Consider the following 24,973-nt stretch of genomic DNA (forward strand, 5'->3'; position numbering starts at 1 on the left):
GGGTCTAATTTTATTTTTTTTTTTATAAAAAAATAACAAGAAGTAGTTTCAGTTTATTACTTGAGTATATATAAACATTACAATTCCAGTAACATACAGTACTGTGATCTTACACCTCCAGGCGATGTCAACCACAGCCCATGCGTGTTTTTATGACTTCCCATAAAAAATCTAATTAAATAGAGGCAAAAAGAACACAGCCATATTTTATGTGCTTTTCACGTCATCTTTCAAGGACATTGTCAGATATTATTTAAAAAAGATTCTATTTTGACCAGAGATTCCGTCAACTGTTTTCATCTATGTAGTTTATGTTTCTCCTACACAATAATTCTTCATTTTCAGAAATGTTTTTCTTACTAATAGCATTCCATTGGATATGAGATTAAAAGCTGATTTGTAATTACAACACAGTACTTGATACCATAAATAGTTTGGGTTTTGACCTTGAGGTGTCCCAGAAACCATCAACTGATGCTGTAAGAATAACAAGTCTAATACAAAAGAGCGTATTTTGATAGGAGACTATTCTTCATTATAAACTGAATTCTACAAATTATTGTCCCAGGTGCTCAAAGTTTACACTTTCATTCTCAGCCTCAAAAATGATTCTTTTCAATGAAAACAACGATGTGAAAACTAAAATTGAAGTTAGAATTTGAGTGAATGAATGTTGTCTTGTTTAAAAATATTGTGAAAAAAAAATGGTTATTATATTCAAGTTCTCATGCTGATGGGCAGCCATATTGAATAAGTCTTTGTACCCTTCATAACAAATGTCCTGGCATGTAGATCAAATGTTTTAAAACTATAAATGTAAGTTTCTAAAGGGGCTTTAAGTTGGTCTGTGTCATGGGAATGCCCAGCTTTTTAACCAAGGTTCCTGATAAGATTAGCGAACAAAAAACTGGACGCAAGAGTGAGATTCCGTGAGTGGACGTAAATCTTTGGAGTGCTAGGGGGTCTTTAGCTTTGTACTCCATTTCTTACCCTGCTGACTCCTTAGGGTACTAATTTTGATGTGAAAGGTTGACTTTGTCCATGTACATGTACTATAATACCGTATAGCTTGTCCTGAAATGTTACTTGGATTCAAGTGATGTGTATTCAGTCTCTACCCTTAGTGAGAACGGAAATGCTGGTGGTATCCGTGTACATCCTGAACTGTTGGAGATAGAACGCAAAATTTCACAGTTCTAACCACAAAATGCAGATTTCTTTTCTTATTTGCAATAGTATATTCATAAAAAATAACACATTCCAATAAATGATGTATAGACTTTCATGTGCAGTGTATATCAGCTACATGGAGATGGTTTTCTAGATAAAGAAGTTTATGGGAAAAGTGCAAAGCAGTTACATGAGAAATGATTGAAACTTCATGAAGCTCGTAAAATGAGCAAATAAATAGAGTATAGTGAAAGTTTCATGGGGTGATATTTCATATAGTTTTACTTCCTACTTGTCCCTGATCTGCACTGGTCTCATGATATCCTGAATATGAGCAGTGCATGGGTAATTAAGTGCTTCAACCCCTTTCACAGCCATATTGTGGTTTGTTCTGTAAGCATTCTGGTAGCAGAGCCGTACAACAGCATTATAAAATAGGGGTGAGAATTGTTGCACAGTCATGGACAATGACAGTGTGCCCTCTAACAGTGATTTTAGAAAGCCTGAGTAGATTCAAGGAAATGTATATAATCTGTACTATTGTAATATCCAATGTCTCTATGTCCTGGAGAACTTTTTTGTGTGACAGGCTTGTTTTCTGCAGGAATCTTTGCCACAAAGTAGTGATACTGGTGTTTTTTGAACATTGGTAAATTATTTACAAACATAGGTAACGTTATTCCCTATGCAATAACATGCGGACATTTAGTTCTGACCGTGGCAAAGGATGCTGTGTAAGATACCTCCTTTTGCACTTTTCAGGGAAAGTGTAACTTCAAAAATGTAATTTTAACGCTTCTCTTAGCTCACGTATTGCACCACTATTTAATACTAGGGATTTAGCCAAGCGATTTTGACTGTGATATCTTCACCTGGTGACTTGGCGCCGTCTGTCGTGAGTTTGAATCTGATCAAGAATTTACTGAATTCATATCATGTAACCACAAGTATGGCTAGGGTTGACCCAGGATTCCTCAGTCTTGCTGACACATTTATACAGGCTTAATGAAAGATCTTAGGTATTTGCAAATTTTAACAACATCATCACTGTCCTGACGAGGAAATTGAATTACACGCGTCCCTTCGTTCCTTTGCACGCGTCCTTTCCTTCCCTGTTAATATATCTTGACAAGATCACAAGCGGCTCGGCAGGAGACAGGCAATCTATACACAGCCAACCCTGGAGGAATGTGAACACTGAAGCCAATCCATGATTAATTAATACCTTGTGACAGGCATAAATAAGAATCAAAATTGAGGATGTTATTTCCAGACTTCGGTACATAATTAAAATTTGCAGTGCAAGTTTTGCACAGTCCTCTGGGAGCTCAACTTCCTCAGTGACAAGAATACGAAAGGTGCCAGCTGATGGTTAAATTAATTCAGGTAAATTTGTTCATTACATTAAGACATAATCTCTGTTCATTCTCGCTGAATCTTCGGGGATCGGCGTGAATATTGATGAATTTTTTGCAAAACACCCTGACCTTATCGGAGTAATTTTCTCATTCTTTGTACGCTCCTGCTAAGTATGTATACTGGTGTATTTGTGACTTTGATCTTCCATAATCTTTGAGTACTGTTCATGTATATGAAGTAATTCTGATGTTCTGACTATTGTATTGAGCTGAGTGAAAGACCCATGTGATGTATATAATGCTGACTTTCTGATACAATGTACCCAACATAAAATTATATTGAGAAATTGTAACATGATATTTAAGGATGTACTAATTTTTTGATACAGTGTATCCAAAATGAAATTATGTTGAGACAATGTTACATGTCATTTAATGATGTACTAACTTTTCGATACAATCTACCCAAAATGAAATTATATTGAGACAGTGTACCATGCTGTACAGTGACACACTAACTTTTCTATACAATGTAGCCAAAATTGAGACAATGTAACATGTCATGTGATGATATGGATATATGTACATGTAGATGTACTGTTAAAACTTTACTTTCATTGTACAATGTGAGCACCTGTATACAATATACCTGATGAAGTTCCACAGTGTATGCAAATATAGAGATCTGGTATACAGTATATAGTGTGTTGAGATACAATTTTTTCATAAGTAGACATAGGTGGTTCTGTACACTGCAGATTTTAGTATGTGACAACTACCGGTAGTCAATTAGTATGTGAATTTGGAGTTTGACAAATGTACCATCAGCATGAAGTTTGGATGTAAATAAATGTATTACCTTTATGTGTTCCTTCCAATCAAGTGTGTTTTACAGTTGTCCCTTACAGAAAATATAAACCCTTTCATCCCTGTATCGAAGTACCAAGATTTATATTTGCCATATAGAATGATAGACCTGTACTTAAATTTTGTGATGAAAGAGGTCCTCCCTGGCAGGCTTTGCAAACATAACACACTACGGTATGTACAAAATGCAATGTTCCTGTTGACAAATTAATTCTCATCCGGACCGGAATTCATGTGTCAACATTGACATTTCTCACAAGCTTTGATTGATACATGAAGCACTACCACTGTGACATATTTTTGCAAATGAGCAAAAAAAAACCTACTTTGCATTTACGGAAAAAAATGGAAGTATATTCAAAAGTGACAGCTGAAAGAGCGTACTCTACAAAAAGAGAAGGAGTTCTCTAGACTTACAATTTGCATTTCATGCAAACATAATCTTTCTGCACTGTGATATAATGCTATCTGTTTCAAGCCAGTATACGGTACCGTAGGTACTGACTACATGCAATATATCTTGTCGATATCAAAAGTCTTTGTTTTAAACTGACAAATATCAAATATTTATATCAATTTAAATTTAACAAAGATGCGTGTGCAAGTACAGACGTATACCCAGTACCGTTAAAGTGTAAATTTTTTGTGTTCTGTTTAAAGGTGAACCTGTCTTTGGATATTTGAACACTTCCTCGGTACAGGTACAAAAATATGAAGTGACAGTTTGCCGTTTGCATAAATCACCTTGCCCATGCATGATGCTAACTTGGTCAAGACCCCTTCCTTCAGAATGAAATGAGCAATTCTTCTTCATATAATGCTGTACGCAGGGAACGTTCCATTGTCGTAGGCAGGTTTGCCTTGTTCCTTTTGCGGTGGTGGAAATTTGATGTGACACTTTGTTGCATTCAGCGAGCAGGGGTTGGTTTTCTGTATAGTCGTTCATTATTTCATATTTTAAGTGAATTAAATGGAGTCAGTGCTCTTGAAATAATTCTTAAACAAGCAGATACCCTGAGATTAATGGAGTTCATATGAGTGTTCAAGTAGGGTGAACCGATGTCAGGGAGTCAATTAGCGAAGGTTTTCATGAGAATTTGTGCATGTTGTGAAAATTAATGTATGTGATCTGTTAACGTGTTGGCTTTGAATGTACACACTGTCTGACAACTATTCAGTGATAAAAGGAAACAATGTTAGCCAATTAGAAATGTCTAAGCTAATAAGCTTTATAATGAGTGTAATCAGGTGATTAGGGAAACACCAATCAGAATGCTTGAAATGTGTATTGTGATGTTTGCAAGACTTGATTGACCAGTGCCAAACAATCGCAGATTGATTAAACTTTTTGTGATGTCACAGGTAGGCTATTAGTCAGCTGATGAGTTCTTAGCCAATCAGAAGTCATGAATGGATGCAGTAAGTGCACTGCTAGAGATTCTGACATACCGTACGGTTGTCATGGTTTTGATGATGGACAAGCCGTAATTTCCAAATCGTTCTAGTTTTAGACAACTTCCTATATTGTTGATGGATAGAAACGCGTAAGATGTGTTTCTTGTCATCAAGCACTGTACTCCGCCGCCCTGACAATTTCTACAGTATGTCATTTATCCAATCAGTGTGCCAACATCCAAACAGCCCTTTTTAAACTCCTCCAAGTGGGACTTAATTGCATTTTGAGTGGTGTTTTTGTCTCTGAAGTCAAAGTTTAAAAGATCTCAAGATCCAGTCGAAGCATTTCTGATGAGATGACTGAAAATTGAGCTGACGCCATCACTGTACATTTATTCCTGATACTGTGGCATCTCTTTCAAAAGCGGTAGAAAAAACTCTACATGCGTATCTGTACTAGGGTAAAATTTTCTGCATTTTGTTTCACAGAAGTCATTTTCTTGATTTAAAAAAAGACTTTTTACAACAGAAATAGACAAGGAGTAATTTGGTGTATGATAATTATATGAAGGTGTTTTCAGAAAGATGTTGTAGACTTGTACAGCTTGGTACCTGCACAGTGCATGACCATACCAGTGCAAGCATACAGATAGATGTGCAATATTGGCAAGTACATGTAACACCGTCGTGCATTCAATCTTTCAAGATTTCTATATCGTTTTAATTGGATTGCCAGATTTTAAACTTCTTGAAATTTCCTAGAATCAAGTTCATGTTTGGTACATGTAGCAGTAATAATATATGTACATGAAATTTTCTTGAGTGGAAGAGAATGTGTTGCATGCAAATGGTCAGGTGGCACCCTGAATATCATTGGTGTTGAAAGCCATTGGTCTAATCCATGGTGTGGCAGCAATGATGCTTTTCCTTGCAAACAGCAAGGATCCATGGGAAAAGTTGTTAATCCTGTCTGTGCTAGACATTTGCAGCAGTGTGTTTTAATGTGCCATGAAGACAAGTAAAAATTTGAGATGCACTGCAAAATGTGCCGGTACAGTTTGCATGTGTTTACTTTGAAAGGAATATAGTTTTAAGATTTTCTGGCTCATGCTCCAGCGCAGGCTGGCTAAACAGTGCCTAGAAGATTGGATTAATGCTTGTTTATTGTCCAGGAGGGTGCAGGCAAAACCATAAAGTATACAGTCAAAAATCAAGACCAAACATTTTTCAATGCTGAACATTTTGTAGGTGTCCTATATTGCTCCACTTCTATGCATGTACATGTACCGTATGTACTGGTACTGCTATGACATATCTACATTTGTGCACACACACTGCTTTGTAATCACTGAATGTGTACAATCTTTGATCACTTGTGTGCACATGTGAACCAACCAGAAAGAAAGGAATGTGTATTATAACAGATTTACCTAAATTAAAAAAATGTTCTAATAACGGTAGTAGAGTTCATCAGAATTTAATTTTTCACACAATTTACTTTTGCAGCAATCAGCTCGTTGGCGTGACTTATGCTTGACCTTTTACACATGTGTTTAAATCTATTTCTTAAGTAATGATATAATTATGCAAATTGTGTCAATGAATATTAATGAAGTATGCAAATTTGACAAAATGAGTCACTCAGTGCAGAATATTTTTGTACCTCAAATCATATGCAGAGGTGATGTGACACCAAACACATTACTGTAAAGATGATAACTTGCATGATTCCAAGAGCTTTGTGAAACTTTTCTTTTCAAAATAGGCTTACTCTACAGTTATTGAGGTCCAACGTTGCCAAATTTGTAGCCTGAAACGTCATGATTGGCTAACCTGCTTAGAACAGCGGGGGCAATAAGTGGTAGTAGCTGACCTGTGCATCAATTATGACTGATTGCCAACAATAAACATTGACTAAGTGATGTTTCATCGGCAACGAAGTAATTGCTAGCCTATGCAACTCAAATCAAGCAAATTGTCCCTTAGAATTATTAACAATCAAGCCTTTTTTTCTCAGAATTTTTTCCATGGCTGTGTGGAGTGACTTTTCCTCTTCTCCTTGCAGTAGGGAAGAGAGCAGCTACTGTACAAATGATGAAATATTTAACGATAAATGACTTTTGACTCGCGCCTTGCGAGTCGGCATACATGTTGTGAAGACGAATAAATTAAGTGGTTAACGGTAGCCATTGTCATACTCAATGAAGTTTTTTCATCTTAGGCCGATTATTGTCAAGGATGTATCATTTATTTGAGATCTTAGTTTTCAAGAGTTGGTCTTTTGTCGTGTTCATACATGAAAAGAACATAAAAATTAAAAACATTAATTGAAGATTTTTCTAATTCTATCTTGTATTGGGTGATTAAGAAAGTTAATTTTTGGAGGTGGATATTCTAATCAAACAAATCACGTATTCTTCAGTTATAAGACTTTTTTGTTTTGAATTCTCAACAATAGAAAATTCTTAGTAACATTAACAGATTAATACTTTCATCACAATGGTTTGACCCATGCTCACATTGGTTTGACCCATACCCATTGTTATCAGTGGTGAATGTGAACAGTTTTACCGGAAATAGGGGCAAATGGAAAGGAGAGCAAACTTGATGAAAAAGTTTTTACTCCTACTCTCAACATTTGCATATGTTGCCAATCATGTCTTTTCCCCTGAAATTATGAAACACTATCACATAACCTGTGTCGTGTGCAAATACCAACCACAATTGTCATTTCTTTTTTACTTAATTTAAAACTAATCATGGATATTTTGATCACCAATAAAATTTATTTTTAATTCAAATTAGATATAAGTATTCTGATGAAGAAAATTTAGAGTAAGATTTTACATAGCCAATTAGTTATTGAAAGATTTTAATAAAAAATCCTCATTTTCTGTGCAATTTGACTAGTTTTTGAAGTATTTTGCATATTTTGTACTTCAAGAAACACTACAAGAAACAGCTTAATGTGTTTCTAATGGAAGTGCCCACATTCAAACTCAATTCTGAGTGATGTATCTATAGAAATGCTGAGCAAATTCTATCAGGGAAAAATAACAGGCTATTAAAGCGTGTTCCGTTCTTGACGAAAAGAAGGCGCTATGTATATCAATTGCTTTTAGCCATCGAGAAAGTTGGTCACTGAAGAAGGAGAAAGGACTTTTAGGCATGCATAGAACACAGCAAAAGAGGTATTTTTCTGTGACACAGTGTTAATCATGAATTTAGCAGAGGACAAATATCGTTGAATGGAACAGCAGCAATCGGTTGGATTAGGGGTGTGTGCGGGTCTTGTTTGCTATATTGAATGTGACTTGCTTCCTGTTCGCACATTCAGCCACTACTTATACCGTTGTCAAAGATGTGTGAAAATAGACATGGAGGGGTATTTGCCGAAGCTTTTTTTTCTTTGTAATTTTTATTGAACAAGGGCTATGACTGGGATAATAATTCGGGCTTGTGGCAATGTTGATAGTTGTCTGATGGTCGGGGAATCGCATAATGTAATGTAATTGGTGACTTACGGGCCATTCTTTAGGGGCGTGTTTGTGCCGAGCTATTCAGAACCACTTTTAATGGCTTTACAATGAATTCCTAAGTGCTGTTTGAATAGGGTTAAATTGAAACTTGGCTTGAGGGGCAGAATTTCATGGAAAATCAGCGTGTTTCTTCAGCTCTGTGAGATCCCACTCAAGAGAAAAAAAAAGGCTGAAGCCAGCCATGTCGCGGTCGTTATCGTCACAGCATTTACTTCCATCCACAATTTTTACAGCCCTTGTGAGCAACTCAGCTCCAGCTCTTTAAATATTGATTTTCCCCATTGTCTGACATTTATGACAACAATATTTCTACATCAAAGAAAGAATAGAGAAAACCCAGTCTGCCTTGCGATGCGTACAGAATTTTTTGACACTTCACCAGCTGCGTTTTTAAATCTCATTTATCGTGATCCAACCGTACGATAAGGCAGTTTATAGCCATCTCTCTCAATGTTCTTTCTAAAAGAGTCGGTGATGATCTAATCATTGTGCTTTGAAATGTGACTGTTGTTCACACACACAGTCTTTAAGTTTTACCCCTTTCACCACCATGGTTTAGCCCAAAGCCATTGTTATCAATGGTGATTGTAGACTCGTATACAGGGAATTGGGGTGAACAGGTTAAAGGGACGATACATGTTGCTGCATCTTTTGATAGTATTTCGTTATTATACAGTATGTCTTAACAATCTGAGCGCGGAAATCAATTTTGTCATGTTTATAAAATACACCTCAGTCAAATTTTTTTTCAGATTTTTGCCAAAATTTTGATAAATAACTGTAGCCAATGAAATTTGATGTCCATTGGGTCCAAAATTATCAAAAATTACACAAAAATTCATAAAAACTGATAAAATATCGCAGTAGTAAAATTTTGGTGGGAAAAATTACAGCACTCAAAGAGTTGAATACATTTTGCTATTCATCTCCCTAAAGGATGATGATGCACAAAGTATACATGCAAGCTGTACAGACCCGATGTTCAGTCCGCAATGTGCAATGTTATTGTTGTCAAATGAATTCCACTCTGGACAAAAATTCACTCGTCAACAATAATATTGCACATTACACTTACAGGCTGTGTTGACAAGTTGAAACTATGCATTACAACGTGGATTTTTTTACTGGATTGGAATAGAAACTTCATTTTACAAACAGAATAAGACTAACTGGAATGAAGTTTTCACTTAGACCAGGTCAGTCTAGGGCTGAATAATCCTCCTTTTGGATAGATATTTCTCTGTCCATACTTGATCATACGAAGTATGTGTGCCTGGTTGAGGGTCAACACAGTTATCATGGTAACAGTTACAGCGACCTCTGACCTTCCACTGTTGCATAGTATGACAGTGATGTCTTTGGCAAAAGTTAAACAGAATTTGCCTAAATCCTTACTCTCTGAGTCAATGCCAAGGGAAAAAATTAAATTTTTGCACAACAAAGGCTTCAAAATGAGTTAAATGAGTTAAAAACTAATTTAAAAAATTTCAGTGTCTGAAAATTTTACTGTGAGATATATGTACTGTAGAAAAGCGACAGTCAATTATTTCAAAAGAATTAGTTGCAGGCAGTGATTAACAGGCAACTAGGGAAGGTGGATTTCTTTTGAGGGTGTGTTTCGAGGCAATTTTTATCGGGAAAATGCATGTAGCGGATCAAAGTTTGCTAATACCTGGACAGTATTTCCTTTTCCTTGCTGAAGATGAAAAGCATGCATATACTGGTATATTCATGTGATACATATTGATGGGAAAAAAATTATTATTGACCTTTTACCAAAATTTGTGAACTTCTTCATTGTTGAATTTGCATCTGCTTGAGCAATATGATCCTAAGAGTAGTAACTGTTACCATGGCAATATGATTATTTGTGAGTATGAAACTCAGTATTACTTCCTTATCACATAGCTTTAATGGCAAAATGTAGGAAATGACATTATTATATGTGACCTCAAGTGCTTTATCAAAGTGTAACCTTGACAACTGATTAATTTTTTAATTCGGTGATATATTAAAACTGTTTTACCTTCAGATATTAATGTCTCTGAGTTTGAAATTTCAGTTGTACCCTTCTAGAAATGTGTAAGTCATGATAATTTAAGAATGTAGACGGTAAACTTCTTGTTGATTACAACTACTATTTTGGATTGATAATTAATTTACACTTCTTAAATCACTATTTTTAGTATTTTATTTCTACCAATGTGACCAATACTCTATAGTACAGTTCACTACACTATACTACAGTACATTATACTGCACTACACTACACTACACTACACTAGCATTACACTACATTAAACTACACCACATTAAAGTACACTACACTGCCACACTACACTTTAACACTGCAATACCACACTACACTACGGTACACCGCACCACACCTTCCGTACACTATGGTACATGTACACCACCAGTAAACCACTACACTACGGTACACTACACTACACTACACTACACTACACTACACTACACTACACACACTACACTACACTACACTACACTACACTACACTACACTACACTACACTACACTGCAGTGCACTACACTGCAGTGCACTCTACATTACAGCACACAACACTTTACTACACATGATGCATGTACCGTATGTGTATGACTACATTAAATACTTTACAATACAATATCACATTATAGAGAACATTTTCTATCTACTGCTGTTTATTATGCCTTGCTGTACTGGTATGTATAGTATACTGAACAGTACACTACACTCTCCCTTCACAATACATCCATTGCAGTCCGATAAAGATAAGCCATTTTCATTCACATATTCATGTACTGGTATGTATAATATGTACATTTAGTATATATGCAGTTTGTACAGTAAACAAGAGTACTGTAAATTTTGCTTTCATCAATAGCAATGGATTAATGAACCTTCCATGCCGAGCATGTTACCATGGTTACAAACGGAAATGCCACACATCCACTGATTCTTTACTCAATATCTCATAGCAGATCAAAATTAAATTGACTTTTGATGCATGACATTTGTAGGTAGGACTATTTTAAACTTGAAAATTTTATTAAAATAACTTGATAAGTAAAATTATGTAGAACGGAGAGTCAGTTTTTTGGCAGAATTTTCAAGAAAGCATTTTTATCTGTTATTTTAAACTTTGTCTCGATTGTGTCTCGATTGTTTGCCCTATAATTATTTCTGCTAAGTTTGTTGGCCATTCCGTTTTGTCAGTCGCATTTAAAAGGCTCCGCAGAATGTCGTCACAGTAATCTGTTTGTGTTAGACTCGGATCCTCCCGGTCGTACATTGACGTGGCCATGTGGCTGTCTTGCCGCTCAGCAGTCGCCAGACCTACGATCCGGTCAGGATAATGTCTATTTAATCCTTTAAAAGCAATTTTTGTGATTGCTTAATTCAGAGATTGTTATATCGTTGTGTGAACCGTCTTTTGTGACACGGTGAAAAGCGATTGTGTCAGGAAAGTCGGATTCATTTTTGAGTGAAAAAAACCAATTCATTCACTGCAGCTCCTCAGAAATCTTTTATTCAATTTGATCTTCTTTTTGTGCATGTCTGTAAACGCAGATATTGCTCTCCTTGGTCTGTATCAGGACTGCAAAGAAGTAAAGTCCATTGTAGCATATTTTACCAAGCTTGATATCTGTTACAGAGTTCCCCTAGAAAATAATGGAACTGCGTAAAAACCACGGTTTGATAAGGGTTACTAGACAATGCACATTTGAAAGGTCAGAAATACATGTACAGTACATGAATGTCCTGTATGAAGAAGTACATATAGATAAACAATTTTGAAATTGTGCAAGAGATTTCAAAGCTGTAATTCTTGATGGCCATGATTTGTTTCTAGACCTTCAATAAAATTTAATCAGATGAAAGATGGCACAAGCTAGTTTTTCCAGAAGTAGTTTTGGAAAAAAAAAAAAAAAAAAAAAAAAAAAAAAAAAGGATTAGAATAACTACATCATTAATATCCCATAAGGTCTAGAAATATTTTGAGATGTGAAGATTCTTCAGTGGTTTACACTATTCATGGGAATATGCCAAGTCTGACCAAAAATGAAGTCAATAAAATGAAAGAATATTCCAGAAATGCTGTCTTGCTGTATGTAGGCAGGTCAAATGCAAGGTCAAGGAGTTTAATCCTCTAATGCATTTATAATACAAAGTAAATACTATTAATGTATTTGCCTTTTACAATCTTTTTTTGACATTTATACATTTGCACTGTCCATCACATTTACTGAGCTCTTTGGCAGAAATCGCATACATTAATTTTCAGTTCCGCTCATGCTCATGGTACCTTTCACACTTTGAGCTCCAAAGTCAACTTTTGTCACCTTCACAAAATATACCATCAGTCAATTTTTTTCAGATTTTTGCTAGAATTTTGCTAAAACATTGTAGTCAATGGAATATGGTGTCCATTTGGTCCAAAACTACCAAAAAATTACAGAAAAATTTAGAAAAATTTGAAAAAATGTTGCACTATAATTTTGATGGGAAAAATTACAGCACTCAAAGGGTTAATTACTTTGAAAAATGCCCAAATTTGTATACAGTGTATACGCTATCAAGAAATTACCAAAAGGAGTGAACTAACACGTGTGTAATAAATGAGTGACCAGTCTTCCTATACAGATGTTGGTATTTTCCATAAAAAAATCTCATCAATCAGCATCTCATTAATATTTATTAAAATGTAGCACCTCTCTGACCAATCAGCAGACTCCTTATTACTGTCAGATATTAGCATAACCAATGTTTAACCAAGAGTTCTTTCAGAATCCCTTAGTCGGAATCTGTTTTAAAGCCATCAGCTGACTCATGCTAGTTCCCAATGTTGAGTCCAACTTCAACACCAGATATCTGTAACATGCCATTCTAATCCAATTATGGGCATTCCAACACAATATATTATCTTTTTAATAACATATAATTGTTGTCGTAGACCTATTTATCCTCTCGTTGGGTTTCACCAAATATTGAACATAATCCCAGAATTGCAGTCTACAACACTTGACCTCTCCCTTTGTACATGTACGTACTTGTATAGGTTGTTACTGTGACTTAGGTAAAACTAAATGGCTTTGGAACTACGGTGCAACAAAGTTTATGCCATTCTGTTCGACCATGAAACATGTGCAATTAACAGTGTGGAAAACAAGCAACAGACTGGTATAGTGTACTTGGTTGCTGCCTGTACACTTTCAAAGCACTTTGTCTGTGTATCGGGTAGAGTCTAGTTTAGGGCAGGAGCACTGCATTGTGGGTAATGACACTGGCCCGAACCCAGATGTGAGCATTAGTCAGAAATTTTTAACACAATCAATGTTGTCCACCAACCTCTAAATTTGTTCAGTCATTTAATTGAAATGTAGAAAGGCCAGCTTGTGTTTTTGGCGAGTGAAAATCTAAAATATGGTCAACACGATAGGAGATGTAAATAAAGCAATGGCATAACGTTTCAATGCTGACTGCTTCTTTAAGTGGTTGGCAAACATGTGCCAGGAGTTATTGTTTTACCGCTACGGCATCTGAAAAACAATTCTCGCTGATCGGCCATATTCTCTAAGAATGCAAGCATCACTGTCAGTGTGTAAAGAACTATGTTTAAGTACACTAGTCCGATGGAACAATACATATGGTTTGACATGATATTAGAGTGTTCAAATTATTTTCAAATAGGTGGTGTATTGTCAACCTGATCTTAAAATATCAGGCATGGGAAAAAAAAATTATCGGTATTGTTATTCCCTTTCACAAATGAGTCAGGATTTATGATAAAAGACTGTCATGTAAATTATTGAATAGCAAGTCTGTTTGTCTAATGTCTGGAAAAAGATGAGCTCGTTAGATAAGATTAGATTAAAGAAGTCTGGTTCAACAGATGTTTGTATTGCACAAAGGAAGAATAATTTGCATTGCAGAATTAGTATGGTAGCAACATGTACACTTCACTGATTAATGTTCAGCTTTCTCAGTACCTATACTTACAAATGAATATTTATTGCTGGGACGTCGACCCTAGAACCGGTTGACCTTTTCCTGACTATCCCATGATGCAAACTTTTCACAGGTTGCAGGGAGCTAGTGTAGCAATGCTTTATGAAATAACTGAATGAGTGTCAAGTTGTCAGCTTTAGTCAAATAAATATTACAGATAAGCAGGCGTAGAAACTTCAAACTTTGTATATTGTTGTGAACTTGGCTGTGCAGCTGTTCAGTGTTGTGGATTGTTGTTACCAAGTGAACAACTTGTCTAGATCTGCAAACAAAAGTTTGTCAAGTAATAATTCATTTACATTACACCATCAGTATGTTGTATGACTTCTGTGAACCCTGACCCTTTTAAACCTTTGAACTCTGACCTTATGGTGACCCACGGCATCATTCATAGGATTCTATTCAAATTACACTATTGCTATATTTGTATTTCTGTGAACCCTGACCCTTTTAACCTCTGAACCCTGACCTCCTGGTGACCTATGACAGCATTGGTAGAATTTCATTGAAATTACACTATTGGTATGTCTGTATGATTTGTACGAAAGTGAGCAATTCATTAATTTTATTACATGTATTCTTTGTTTCAGATCACAAAGATTACCAAGATTATCACATTTTTATTTTTGATCTATATACCCCCAAGAAACCATTTGATATCAAACACACCTGCACCAAGCAAGAATTTTGAGTAAATAAGTTCATCGAAAATGGCGGCTCTGTCATTAAAGATCAGCGTGGTTGGGTCGGATATTACCAAAACCATGCAGTTTGACCCATCCACCATCGTCTACGATGCCTGCAGAATAATACGAGAACGCGTCAAAGAAGCAAACTCTGGAGAACGTGAGTATATAATTTTATGCAAAACTAGTATTAATTATTCATTTGTACTTGCCTGTGACAGATTCTCTCATGAATATTCATGAATTACAACTTAAAATAGTCAACTATTATAGAGATCTGAGATTACATTAAGTTGTCAGGGAGAGCAAATGTGAAATTATGGGAGAAAAGAAATGGCCATAACTGAGGAAACTTTCAGCTTGTGTTTGCAGGGTTAGAAATTTATTTATTGTGTGGTGTTCAGCGTTGACCACCAGATTCAAATTTTGGTGGTCAATAGCAAATTGTTGGTGGTCCAAAAACAATAAGTTTCACTATCTGGAGGTTGAGGTCCATAGGATAGGGGGCTGATGTCTTGTTCTGGCACATTCCACCACATTTGTAGAGTTGGATGAGGGTTGAACCTCTCTGTCGAGGCGCTGCATTCACAACTCTTCAGTGGACTTGTGTGAGCGGCAAAAACTTGGTGGTTGATATGGACCGCCAAAAATTGAAATTGGTGGTCCCAAATGAAAGTTTGTGGTCCTTTGACGCATGACCACTCGTTATTTGGAACCCTGCATTTTTACTATTTTGACATTTAGTGATTAAACGCTTTCACCACCATGGTCTGGGCCAAGCCCATTGTAATATACAGTGATTGTGGAGCTGTCCACTGGGATTTAGGGTGAACAGGCTAATGATGCAAAATCCTTGAACTTTGAGGCCCTGATACCTGTCACTACATTATTGCTTCCATTATCAAGTCTAGCGACTTTTTTGGGACAACTCCGGAAATCATGGATCCATTCTCAGTGTGTGGCCTGGAAACATGGCATGTACATGTATGATATGGGTTGTTTATCATGAATAATTAAATTTTGTCCTGACCTGAACTCATTTGTGGACAATACCAATCCCTGTTACTCCCATGCACTGTACAAGTGAGTGCTAGCACTTCAAATACTTGGTATTTCACAGTGCTTTACAGATGAGGCCAAAGAAACTACAACTGATTCACAAAAAAATGTCTGTCAAATAGAATGTCAACGTTTGTTGCTGTGGTGTTTAGAGTGTTCACTGTGTCTATCACTGGTTTCAAATATTTAATGAAATTTTGACCTAGTAATTGTATCTAAAATGACATCCTACATTTTCAGTGTCCATACCTTTCGACAAGGTCTATCCACCGGTGGACTTAGAGAACTCTGGGTACTGTTTTTGCAATGAAACAACAGGGTTTTCTTAGGGGGCCCTTCCATAAGATTGCAAAGCAACTGGACTCCCTAGGATTATATTAATCTGTAAAATTGCTCAGAGCGAGCCCTGTATTCTTCTATCTTGCATGTTGACCTACATTTTTGACCCGAACACAAAACTACTGTTGTTATCGAAACAAAAGCAAGAAAAGTACCGAAAGTAGCTATGGTAAAGAGAGTATAAGAGCATTTGTAACTTCCTGTATCATGTACTGGTTCTCCACAACAGGATTTTAAGGGGTTGCCCTCCCCTCTGTTCTTCCAGAGATCTATTCATATGTAGATAACCATACAAAAGAATACATTTTCACAACAAAATAATATGCAAATTAGGCATTGTTATGTAAATTGATCACCCCTCTTTTTTTTCAAGCCATCGTAGTGGGGAACACTGATGTGTGTATAATATTTTGATGCACCTAAAAATGTTTGGCCTATAATCCTTCTGAAAGCAATGAAGTTTTCCTATGAGACCCTGCCATATGAAACAACTGAATCCACATGGATTATGTTAATTTGTAAAATTGTTCAGTATGGACCCACTGCTCTTCAGTCATGCTTAAATGAGATAATGAGAAGATATTTCATATTTCAGTTTTAGTCCAGGTGTAATGTACAAATGCAATAGATAATGGTTCATCTTTCTCGTATTGATCAAGATCATGTCAAGGGCGGTGTTTACGTTGAGTGTTTGTGATTAGGCCAAAAAAAGAAAAAGAAATGTTTCTGGTCAGCGCGCGCGTCACTTGAACAACAGCGCGTCACCCTTTTTTTAGCTCCCATAGCCATATGTATATATGGCAATGGAAGCTATTCTTATAGGCTAGGGAAATGTCTGTATGTATGTATGTCTGTATGTCTGTATGTCTGTACGTCTGTATGTCTGTATGTCTGTATGTCTGTATGTCTGTATGTCTGTCCGTCAACATCAAAAACTCCAAAACCGCTGTACATTTCATCTTGATATTTGGTGTGTACATGGATGATGGGCTGTAGATGAGATTTTGTTCAAATGAAGTTGTCATTGCCAAAAATATGCAAATTAAGTGAAAAAATGTAAAAACAGTCAAAATTGAAAAAACTCAATAACCACTGAGCAGATTACATGAAAAATTAGCATGTAAGTACTTTGGGCTGACATGAAATGATTGTGCACATCTTGGGTCAGTATCTTGGACTTGCTATTTTTCATGAATTTTTGTAATTTTCTCCCATTTTTGGTCAAAAAATCTCCTGCTCTGAAACCACAAGTCCGATTGATTTGAAACTTGGTATGGAAGTGCATAGAAGTGACCTTACCCAAATTTGGGCAAATCGTGGTGAAATTTGCATATTTTTAGTTTACACGTCCATAGACTCCCATGTATAAGGCAGATCTCCATAGACTCCCATGTATAAGGCCACGAAAAATAAAAATTTAGTTTCTCATCGTATTCATATTGCAAAAAGGATGCAGTGACACAATTTTTAGTCCCCACGGATGAAGTCCAGTGAGCTTATAGATTGGGTCATGTCCGTCTGTTCGTCCATCCGTGAGTCCATCCGTTCACGCAGATATCTCGGATATTTTGACAAAATGTCATGTGACCTTGATGACCTTTGATCTCAAATATACATATTTGTCCATAACTCAGTAACCACAAGTGCTACCACCCTTCATATATGGTATGATGGGACAGCTTATGACGCCACATATTGTACCTCATTAATTATGCACATATCTAATTTTGAGCGAGCCAATAGAGCAGAGGTCTTATTTTTTGGTATATAGGGATAACTTAGCAAAACAATTTTTTTGACAAAATGTCAGGTGACCTCGGTGACCTTTGACCTCAAATATACATATTTGTCCATAACTCAGTAACCACAAGTGCTACAGCCTTCATGTATGGTATGATGGGACACCTTATGAAGCCACATAATGTATCTCATTAATTATGCGCATATCTAATTTTGAGCGAGCCAATAGAGCTAGAGGTCTGATTTTTGGTATATAGAGATAACTTAGCAAAACAATTTTTTTGACAAAATGTCACATGATCTCGGTGACCTTTGACCTCAAATATACATATTTGTCCATAACTCGGTAGCCACAAGTGCTACAGCCTTCATGTATGGTATGATGGGACACCTTATGACGCCACATATTGGACCTCATTAATTATGCACATATCTAATTTTGAGCGAGCCAATAGAGCTAGAGGTCTGATTTTTGGTATATAGGGATAACTTAGCAATACAATTTTTTTGACAAAATGTCACGTGACCTCGGTGACCTTTGACCTCAAATATACATATTTGTCCATAACTCAGTAACCACAAGTGCTACAGCCTTCATGTATGGTATGATGGGACACCTTATGACGCCACATATTGTACCTCATTAATTATGCACATATCTAATTTTGAGCGAGCCAATAGAGCTAGAGGTCTGATTTTTGGTATATAGGGATAACTTAGCAATACAATTTTTTTGACAAAATGTCACGTGACCTCGGTGACCTTGACCTCAAATATACATATTTGTCCATAACTCAGTAACCACAAGTGCTACACCCTTCATGTATGGTATGATGGGACAGCTTATGACGCCACATATTGTACCTCATTAATTATGCACATATCTAATTTTGAGCGAGCCAATAGAGCTAGAGGTCTGATTTTTGGTATATAGGGATAACTTAGCAAAATGTCACGTGACCTCGGTGACCTTTGACCTCAAATATACATATTTGTCCATAACTCGGTAACCACAAGTGCTACACCCTTCATGTTTGGTATGATTGGACACCTTATGACGCCAAATATTGTACCTCAATAATTATGCGCATATCTCATTCTGAGCGAGCCAATAGAGCTGGATGTCTGATTTTTCGTATATAGGGATAACTATAGGAGAGGTCTGATTTTTGAAATTTTTTGACCAAATATCATGTGACCTCGATGACCATTTACCTAAAATATATGTTTATGTCAATAAATAAGTAACCACAAGTGCTATGTCCTTTGTATTTAGTAGGATGGGAGACCTTACGACAACACACGCTTTACCTCATTAATTATGTACACATCTAATTCTGGGCAAGCGAATAGAGCTAGAGATCTGATTTTTTGGCATATAGGGATTAATTAGCAATATAATTTTTTTTTTCAAAATGTCATGTGACCTCGATGACCTTTGACCTTGATTATACATATATATGCATATTTCAGTAACCACAAGTTCTATACCCTCCAATTTTGATAGTATATTAGACCTTAAGATGTCACATCTTGTACCTCATTTATAATGCGCATATGTATTTCTTGGCTGGCTAATACTGCTAGAGGTCTGATCTCTTTGCCCGATTTAGAACCATAACGTAGACATGCCTCATGTGTTTCAAATTGGGAACAACGACATAGACCTATGTGCCCATAGATCTCAACATATACACTCCAGTGATACTTCTTAATGACCACATTTTCCTGCCCCATCAAGACTAATATTCCTATTACAAGTGGGGACTATGTCATCGTAAATGACTTGTTGAGTTAATGGTTGTATCACAGTATTCGATATATCTAATTCTGTATTTTTTCCCATTTTATATTCTGAATAATTACATTAAACATATTTCACTGTCTCCAGTACATTTCATTTAAGTATTTTCACTTCATGCACTTTATCCCTTTCACACATGTTCAAATATCTGACCAGAGAACAAACACTAAATAGTCCAGGATGGGAGCTACAGTGTCATTGACGCTATTTTTTTTGGTTGTGGCCGGCGGCTGTGGCTGACACCAAACCAAATGGCTTAAGAGACAGAGAAAAATTCTTTGGGGGGCATGATCAGTGACTGCATGAACAGTATATATGTGACTATATTGATAAAACTATAAAACTGACCTTTCTCCCTCCCTTGAGGGGAAAAAAAATAAAATAAAATAAAATAAAATAAAATAAAATAAAATGCGCGTCGCCGCACCATTTTTTAAAGAAGGACCTGACCAGAAACATTTCTTTTTTTTTTTTTGGCCTTAGCAAGACTCAACCTTTGTTGTAATCCCGGATTTTTAATTAGGCCAGAAATCCTGGTCAACAATTTCAATGCTTTCTGTTCCTCTTTTCGACAATTTGTTTTCAATGAACACTATGCTGAAATTGTAGAACTTCAGAGTACTGTGAGTACAGTGTACCGGTATTGGTTCAGATCAAATACTGCACTCTACAGGCAGTAAAGCCAAAATATAAGAAAGCCCTTTCCTATCATCATCATGCTGTATTAGCCATGTCGTCTTCTCTTGCAAAAAAAAATTAAATTGAAAAAATTACAAAAAGTCAGTGCATTACATGCAGGTGAAAAATATTGTCTGTTGGATAACAAGTGTAGGCAAGTATAGTTCTAAATAACAGTCGACTTGTTGTTGTCATCTTACAGCTTGTCGGAAACATTCCCGTTTTCTGACATTTGTAGGTGGACCTGGAATAAGCAAAATTTAAACACTGGAAGTGAAAAGCCTCATTATCTTTATATTGACGTAGGATGCGAAACAAACCTTTGATAGTTTTCTTTTTCGTTTAATAAGCGACAGTCAAAACTGTGTATAGAAGTATAATAGTATATGTACGTGTCATATAGAATTCTGCAAGATGGATGATCTTTTTTACAAGTGTACTAGGGGGTCAGTGCAAAGTGTGCATGGGTCAGACAATGCCCTTTGTACCCCTTAGGGCGATTTACAAAGATTGTCTGAACGAATTAAAGTCGGTGTTATTTTTATGTGGAAGTGGAAGTCAACATCGTAAATGGGTGGAAGTGTCAAGAAACGCCGGCTGTCAAACAGTCAACAAATCAAATAAATCTCAGTGTTCTGCTTTTCCAGCATTATATTGTATTTACAGGGTACAGTAATCTATCCAGGCATGGCACTTTGACTTTTTTCACAGGATTCTGTGAATATAGAGGTGCTTTTTGAGGTCCTGGGCAGCTCAAAGCCCTGTATGGTTACAATGTTGCACTATGGGACATTGGGGTCGTGACCTCAGATGCCGCTTTGCATGACACTAGCAACTGTCAATCACCGGCCTGTTGAGGATAGTCAAGAACCAGCTACCCATACAAACCTGTACTGATACATACAAACACATATAGACACACAGAGGAAGACAGACTCATACATACATACATACATACATGCATGCATACATACATACCGGTACATACCGGTACATACCACTACATACATACCACATACATACATATGAATTGGAAAAGACTGCTGATGTGCAGCGTGCTCGGAAGGTTATATCTGATTTGTCGATTTTCAGTATTCACAGCAACTTAAGGAGTCTATTTGTATATTCAATTATAACGGTAAGATTCAGCCACAGCTTTGGAGACTCTGCACATCAGCCCGAAAAAGAACCTAATTAATTAAGGCTCATATATACTTATACTCCAGATAAACTTACATAGACTCACACACACGCAGACAGGCTCACTCAAATGTATATGAACACAGACAAATACACTCAGAGACAGGGTCATACACACATACATGTGTTGAGACATACATATATACTCACAGGCAGGTAGACCCATACACAGATGCATAGACTGATAATAGAATGTGTACAGGCCCAGTCACACCTACTACTATACACAAGACTCAGCCAAAGAGGGCGGACCGTGTTGAATTTTTTATGTGAATTTTGTCTTCATTGGTCCACGAAACATTAAACTTGCAGGATGTCCAACGTAGTACAGTTTGAGCCAGTGCAGTAACAGGAGATGGGGTCAAATGAGTGACTCACCAAAAATAATATTGCACACACTCCACAGTACATTTTAATAAGACAACCGGGAACAGAGCATGACAGAATTTTGCAGATGAGGAACTTAAGGCAAACAACAAAACCGTAAAGTAGTAGAAAGTATTGAAGAGGAGTACATTTTCTTGAAGTTTAACCCTTTCACCACCATGGTTTGTCCCAAATCCATTGTTTTCTATGGTAAAGTTGGACCTGTATACAGGGAACTGGGGGTGAAAGGGTTAAAAGGAAGCAATGACCAAGATTGTATGATAAGGGATTTCCCCTTGTGATTTTTTCATTCAAATTTATTCTTCGTTGTGTTGTAATCGTTTTGAACTCATGATCTTTGGTATCGTAAATTTAAATGGCTAGTTCCCCTAACCAGAACGAATCAGAACCAGTGGAACTATTTCACAGAAATTCAGGGTCTGCACTTTCTGTTCACAATGCACACATTCATTCTTCAGAATGAACGATAGTGCCAAATGATGATGGGAAAAATTTTTGCATTTTGATGAAACATTTTTTGCTTTTACTTTAATAAGTGGAACTGTAGGTTGTTGCATTTGATATTTCACAGCTTCATTGCTGTCATATGTGTTATGTATACAAGTACAAAAAATTGTAAGAATTTGAACTCCTGATCTATGGTGCCAAAATGTATAGCAGAAGACAACCCTGAAAGACCTACATTTGTGTGTTTGTTTAAGGTGAATTTGACAAAGAATTTGGTGCTTTGGAACTCTGGCCAAGTGAAGTAAGCTTATGGATATGAGTTACTGATTGGAAATTTTTGAATTATCGTTAGCCACCGTTCCTTTTGTGATTTGTATTATTCATTCAAAGCCTTGTCCTTTGAGGGGTAATGAATATAGAAAAGCTTCACTTATGCATTGAACGGTGAAAATGGCATGCGTTATCAAACTTTATCAACCGAATACCAGGTTTTTATAACCCTACTTGAACAGCTCTACAAGCAAAACATACAATATTCATCACCTAGAATTTCTGACAATTTTTTCCCGCCAAAATTTTTGATGGTGATTTTCAGTAGTTATTGATAGTATTGTACATAAAACACTAATGAACTGAAATCTATCATATCCTTGGACAAGAGAAGAAAGAATTCACTTAAATTAGGAATTTTTCATTAGCAGTGACTGTTAATTTTGTAATTGTTGCCATGGTAACAGTGCTTTTTGGAACGGTTAAACATCACAGTCATTTATACTGGCAAGGCATAAAGTTAAGTCTGCAAGAAGGGAAAAAATCAATGTTGAATTCATTTCTTGACTCAAGTGCACGGACAATTTTTGCATGCTAATCCACACAGCTAAATTTATGAATTGTCAACGTAAAGCATTTCGGCAATCAATAGTTTCTTGCAAGCAGCTTTCAGTCCTGGCATGAAATTTTTCTTCATTTATTCAATATTTGCGAGGTGATTTTCTGCTCAGGTGCACAGAAAATGTCAAATTTTCAGTCCTACCAAAGCATCATATGTACAAAAAATTTCCATTCCTTTCACGTCAGTTAGGTAATTCGACTGTTCTTCAACTTACCACTGCTCTGTTAAAGAAATGTTACGGTATAATTCATTCTCCTATTGACGTGTAAACTTTAAAAAAATTTATGGTTCAAACATCAACAATGCTATATCAGATGTTAGACTGTACAGAAGTGATGTCAGCAGACGTACAGAAAGGAAGTAATGACCCCCACTGTGATAAAATTTGCCTGCCCTGAATTCCAAAGTGCGCCATTTGCATTTCTAGCCTGAAAATTATCAATGAAATTTTATCTTGTCCTGAATTTGAAGAATTTGAGATAAAAATTGGAAAGATAACCTCTGTGGTAGAATGTATTTGACAAAGCTTGATAAACATTGCAGGAAGACTTTCGGGATTTATTGTCTCAAATTCCATAGATCTTTGCAAATTTTTTTTTTGGTTTCAAATAAAATTCTGATACCGGCTGATACTGACATTTTCCTGTGAAGCTGATGAGAGTGTGCTAACAAATTTAGATAAAATGCACCGATTTTAGCTGATATAATTTTTTTCTTGATTAGTGTATTGACCTGGAATACAAATTTTTTATGTTTTCTGCGGCCAAAAAAATTTGTGATTGCTGTTTATTTTGTGCTATTTTTATGTGTGCGAATGTCCCATAGCTCACATTACTGTCATTGGCTTCGATATTTTTAAATCCTGGCTGGTGAATGATAGATTAGAATTTCCTGTGCAGCGAGGGAGTCCAGTGACACTGTGGAAATGATGTCATAAGATGTATGCAAATGTCATAAATATTCATGAGCATGAATGCAGGTCATGAATATTTATGAGATGGAATTGAGGCCGGGACATAAATGGCAGTGGCTGTTCAAAAGCAGTGTGCTCTCATAGCTACACACAACTCCACACTCTCAGCTGCATTCTGGAGTCTAGCATCCCATTCACAGATTTCCTGTGAATTTTAATTTTTCAGCCAACGAGTATGGCCTCTTTCTTGCTGATGAAGATCCGAAGAAGGGAGTATGGCTGGAAGCTGGGCGTTCGATGGAATACTACTTGCTCAGAAGTGGGGTAAGTGTATTAAATTTCATCAAATGTCCTGCTGCTCTCTTTGGTTGCTCTGCTCATTCCAGTTTCTTGAGTGAACAAAAAAAAATGTCCGAAAAATTTTAAAACCTTTCACCAAAAAAATTGACTGTGTGCAGTTGAGTAGCAAAAATCTAAGTGATTCAATCC

General features: G+C 36.4%; 1 protein-coding gene and 1 long non-coding RNA gene across 8 annotated transcripts in view; both read left to right on the forward strand.

Annotated features, from left to right (window-relative positions):
* Positions 1–24,973, forward strand: part of LOC139124895 (talin-1-like) — a 162,942-nt gene that overhangs the window by 38,166 nt on the left and 99,803 nt on the right. For all 7 annotated transcript variants that reach the window (XM_070690997.1, XM_070690999.1, XM_070691001.1 and 4 more), the window contains exons 2-3: positions 14,930–15,185; positions 24,711–24,808. In XM_070690997.1, coding sequence (XP_070547098.1) covers positions 15,050–15,185; positions 24,711–24,808 — 234 coding nt within the window. In that variant the 5' untranslated portion in view covers positions 14,930–15,049. The remainder of the gene's footprint in view (positions 1–14,929; positions 15,186–24,710; positions 24,809–24,973) is intronic.
* On the forward strand, positions 17,195–20,056 carry LOC139124808 (uncharacterized). Its single transcript, XR_011550042.1, has 2 exons — positions 17,195–18,173; positions 18,627–20,056. It is a non-coding gene; the product is annotated as an uncharacterized lncRNA (long non-coding RNA).

The sequence above is a fragment of the Ptychodera flava genome (genome assembly GCF_041260155.1).
Source record: "Ptychodera flava strain L36383 chromosome 23 unlocalized genomic scaffold, AS_Pfla_20210202 Scaffold_24__1_contigs__length_23054250_pilon, whole genome shotgun sequence".
Classification (NCBI taxonomy): domain Eukaryota; kingdom Metazoa; phylum Hemichordata; class Enteropneusta; family Ptychoderidae; genus Ptychodera; species Ptychodera flava.